Source organism: Oncorhynchus keta, chromosome 18, assembly GCF_023373465.1.
Source record: "Oncorhynchus keta strain PuntledgeMale-10-30-2019 chromosome 18, Oket_V2, whole genome shotgun sequence".
NCBI classification, from domain to species: domain Eukaryota; kingdom Metazoa; phylum Chordata; class Actinopteri; order Salmoniformes; family Salmonidae; genus Oncorhynchus; species Oncorhynchus keta.
The window spans coordinates 52,258,168-52,262,311 of record NC_068438.1 but is presented as its reverse complement, the minus strand read 5'-3'; the positions used below and the strand labels follow the sequence as shown (position 1 = coordinate 52,262,311).

General features: G+C 47.8%; 1 protein-coding gene across 1 annotated transcript; it reads left to right on the top strand.

Moving 5' to 3' along the window:
- Positions 1 to 297: 297 nt before the first annotated feature.
- Positions 298 to 2,410, top strand: LOC127908955 (uncharacterized). The gene is made up of 2 exons (XM_052468824.1): positions 298 to 1,514; positions 1,575 to 2,410. The coding sequence occupies exons 1-2, from the start codon at positions 368 to 370 to the stop codon at positions 1,736 to 1,738; spliced, it is 1,311 nt and encodes a 436-aa protein (XP_052324784.1). The 5' UTR covers positions 298 to 367; the 3' UTR covers positions 1,739 to 2,410.
- Positions 2,411 to 4,144: the final 1,734 nt, after the last annotated feature.

The window sequence follows — 4,144 nt, the reverse complement described above, 5'->3', positions numbered from 1 at the left end:
TCTCAACCCTGGGAGAGAGGGGACAGAGATGTCTCAACCCTGGGAGAGAGGGGACAGAGATGTCTCAACCCTGGGAGAGAGGGGACAGAGATGTCTCAACCCTGGAAAGAGGGGACAGAGATGTCTCAACCCTGGAAGAGAGGGGACAGAGATGTCTCAACCATGGAAGAGAGGGGACAGAGATGTCTCAACCCTGGGAGAGAGGGGACAGAGATGTCTCAACCCTGGGAGAGAGGGGACAGAGATGTCTCAACCCTGGAAGAGAGGGGACAGAGATGTCTCAACTCTGGGGAGAGGGGACAGAGATGTCTCAACTCTGGGAGAGAGGGGACAGAGATGTCTCAACCCTGGGAGAGAGGGGACAGAGATGTCTCAACTCTGGGAGAGAGGGGACAGAGATGTCTCAACCCTGGAAGAGAGGGGACAGAGATGTCTCAACCCTGGGAGAGAGGGGACAGAGATGTCTCAACCCTGGAAGAGAGGGGACAGAGATGTCTCAACCCTGGGAGAGAGGGGACAGAGATGTCTCAACCCTGGGAGAGAGGGGACAGAGATGTCTCAACTCTGGGAGAGAGGGGACAGAGATGTCTCAACTCTGGGAGAGAGGGGACAGAGATGTCTCAACTCTGGGAGAGAGGGGACAGAGATGTCTCAACTCTGGGAGAGAGGGGACAGAGATGTCTCAACTCTGGGAGAGAGGGGACAGAGATGTCTCAACTCTGGGAGAGAGGGGACAGAGATGTCTCAACTCTGGGAGAGAGGGGACAGAGATGTCTCAACCCTGGGAGAGAGGGGACAGAGATGTCTCAACCCTGGAAGAGAGGGGACAGAGATGTCTCAACTCTGGGAGAGAGGGGACAGAGATGTCTCAACTCTGGGAGAGAGGGGACAGAGATGTCTCAACTCTGGGAGAGAGGGGACAGAGATGTCTCAACTCTGGGAGAGAGGGGACAGAGATGTCTCAACTCTGGGAGAGAGGGGACAGAGATGTCTCAACCCTGGAAGAGAGGGGACAGAGATGTCTCAACCCTGGGAGAGAGGGGACAGAGATGTCTCAACCCTGGAAGAGAGGGGACAGAGATGTCTCAACCCTGGAAGAGAGGGGACAGAGATGTCTCAACTCTGGGAGAGAGGGGACAGAGATGTCTCAACTCTGGGAGAGAGGGGACAGAGATGTCTCAACTCTGGGAGAGAGGGGACAGAGATGTCTCAACTCTGGGAGAGAGGGGACAGAGATGTCTCAACTCTGGGAGAGAGGGGACAGAGATGTCTCAACTCTGGGAGAGAGGGGACAGAGATGTCTCAACTCTGGGAGAGAGGGGACAGAGATGTCTCAACTCTGGGAGAGAGGGGACAGAGATGTCTCAACTCTGGGAGAGAGGGGACAGAGATGTCTCAACTCTGGGAGAGAGGGGACAGAGATGTCTCAACCCTGGAAGAGAGGGGACAGAGATGTCTCAACCCTGGGAGAGAGGGGACAGAGATGTCTCAACCCTGGGAGAGAGGGGACAGATGTCTCAACCCTGGAAGAGAGGGGACAGAGATGTCTCAACTCTGGGAGAGAGGGGACAGAGATGTCTCAACCCTGGAAGAGAGGGGACAGATGTCTCAACCCTGGGAGAGAGGGGACAAACAGTGTACTTATTGGATCCTGGGTGAAGAGATTTGGGCTTTGGGGGCTTTAGTGATTTTAACACCCTTGGACCCGGAGCCATCACCTGTACCACTGGTCCAATAGGGAGGGTTAGAGGTCGTCTCTGTTTGCTGCCGTAGTGGTTTTAATGCTATTGGACGTCCTTCACTCTGGTCCTATAGGTGCTGTTACAACACACCAGCACCGAACAGGAGACCAAACAGACAGGGAAGAACCACGGACTGTTGGCAGTTAAAGACCAAATGGACACCAACTAACTGCAAATGGTAGATTCCATATTTTGTCACGCTCAGAAGGTCAAAAGGTTATTTGGCCAAGCTGTTTCAGACAGTGCTGTGCTGCTTGTGTATTGATGTGCTTTTGTCGTTCATTCATTATTGTATTACTAGAACTGTCTGGTCTAGTCTCACTAGCTGCTATGTTACCAAGTCATCTCACCCACGATGAGCTAATTATCTGATAGGAAATTATACACACACACACACACACACACACACACACACACACACACACACACATTTCATTTTTGACTCAGAAGGGGGAGTAGCGATCTCTTAAAGTGCTTACTTACGCATGTCTGATGTCCATTAACTCACTGTCTGTGCAGCTGTAAACATATATTTGTTCTAACAGGAAACATGACAAAACAACCTCCATTATCTTTCTATGGATTTACTGTGAGTGACATCATATGCATCCTAAATGATTCCCTATATAGTGCATTACCTTTGACCAGGGCACGAAGGGGGGGACCAGGGGTCGTAAGGGGAGGGGGGGGACCAGGGCTCATAAGGGGGGGAGGACCAGGGCCCGAAGGGGGGGGCAGTACTGCCTAGTCCCAGTGCAAATGACAACTGAATGTGGTTCCTTCAACTTGGATCTGTTAAGAGAGTCCTATAGGCCTGTTTATACAGAAACAATATGATAAAATGCTTTGTCATCGAGAAGCCAATGACGTTTTAATAAATCTGGATGAAGCTGTCATTCTTTGGTTCTGTTTTAGCTACTGGGTCCATTTGGGGATGTACAACCCCCCCGGCCATTTTGGAGATGTACAGCCCCCCCCGGGTACATGGGTAACAGGGAGCCATTTGGGGTGCAGAATGTGCCGTCTGGTGTCAGTGCTACCCATTCTAACTTGTCCATAATGCTGAATAACCTTTGTACACCGAGATGTGATGCCTGCTGTGAACCAGAGGGGGGCAGTGTTTCATTCTTCCATACTTCCATTCTGACAGAAAGCTTCTGGGCCTCGTTTATAAAACGGACTTCCGATCAATTTTGATCTTAAGTATAACTTACCCAGAAAACCACGTGTAAGAAGTTATTTATGGAAATGATCGTATCTCTACTCAGAGTCTAGACTTGACGTAAGTGATTTTCCCTGCGGGTTATATATGACTATATTTTCCCCTTGCAGTTTAAGATCAGACCATTTTATTTTTCACTTCAGCCACAGTTCTGTCTTGCTCTCCCGCCTCGTTCACTGCTGCGGTGACACACTCCCAAAGATGCCTGTTTCTGGCTTTTGTTTGACAACCCACTACTTAGTCCCACCGAATAATACGCGTTGCCTGTCTTCAATCACCTCCTACCATCGCCGTGATCTCGTCTTTCGGACCGTGTCTATTCCTGTCTAAACCCTCGTTTGTGCTGTCATTCTATAAGGGGAAATCGCTGTTTTGAAAGGCACATTTCAGGTGTCGTTAATTAGAGATTTATATAGACGACAGGTGCCGTAAGTTACAAATGGGCCTCTTAGAAGCTGCCTAAGCAAGGTTTTTCATGCTCAGTGTGCTTCATGCTTCAAACGTAAGCACAGCGTTGGAAATTATTCTACGACCAAGTATAAATCTTAACATTTAGTTATAAATGAGGTCTCCTGGTCCTTGTGGGGATAACGGGGACATTTTTATGTTTTCATGTATTCAGCTTTTTCCATGACTTTTGCAGGTATTTAAATAATTTAAAAAAAATTATTTTCCAGTCTTTACTTTGTAGTTTCCAAATGACTTGCCAATTTCCTGTTTAAACGGGTTATAAGAAAACCATTTTAGTCCATTAGCTTGGAGAAAACATTGGGGAAATAACTTGTGATTTCTGAAATGATAAGGATGTCCACAAGTCTCTCCAAGTCGCACGTAAAATCACTTGTAATTCCTATTGATGGTATCAAATATAACTTCTGAACTCTGGGCTTAAGTCTCACCACCGATGCTGTGGTACAACACAGGAACTGATAAACAATGGTCATTTCACTCTCCTCACACCAACGATGCTCTACAAGTTATATTCTGTTTTTGCTGTAGTCAATGATTTGTCTATGAAGGTGTGGAAAAGTTTTTTTGTATTTTTTATTTTTATTTTTAAAGATTCTCCACACTGACTTTAGAATGTGATGTACATCTCAATAAGGCCTTGGGCAAACTGAATGGTCATTTCACTCTCCTCACACCAACGAGGCAAACTGAATGGTCATTTCACTCTCCT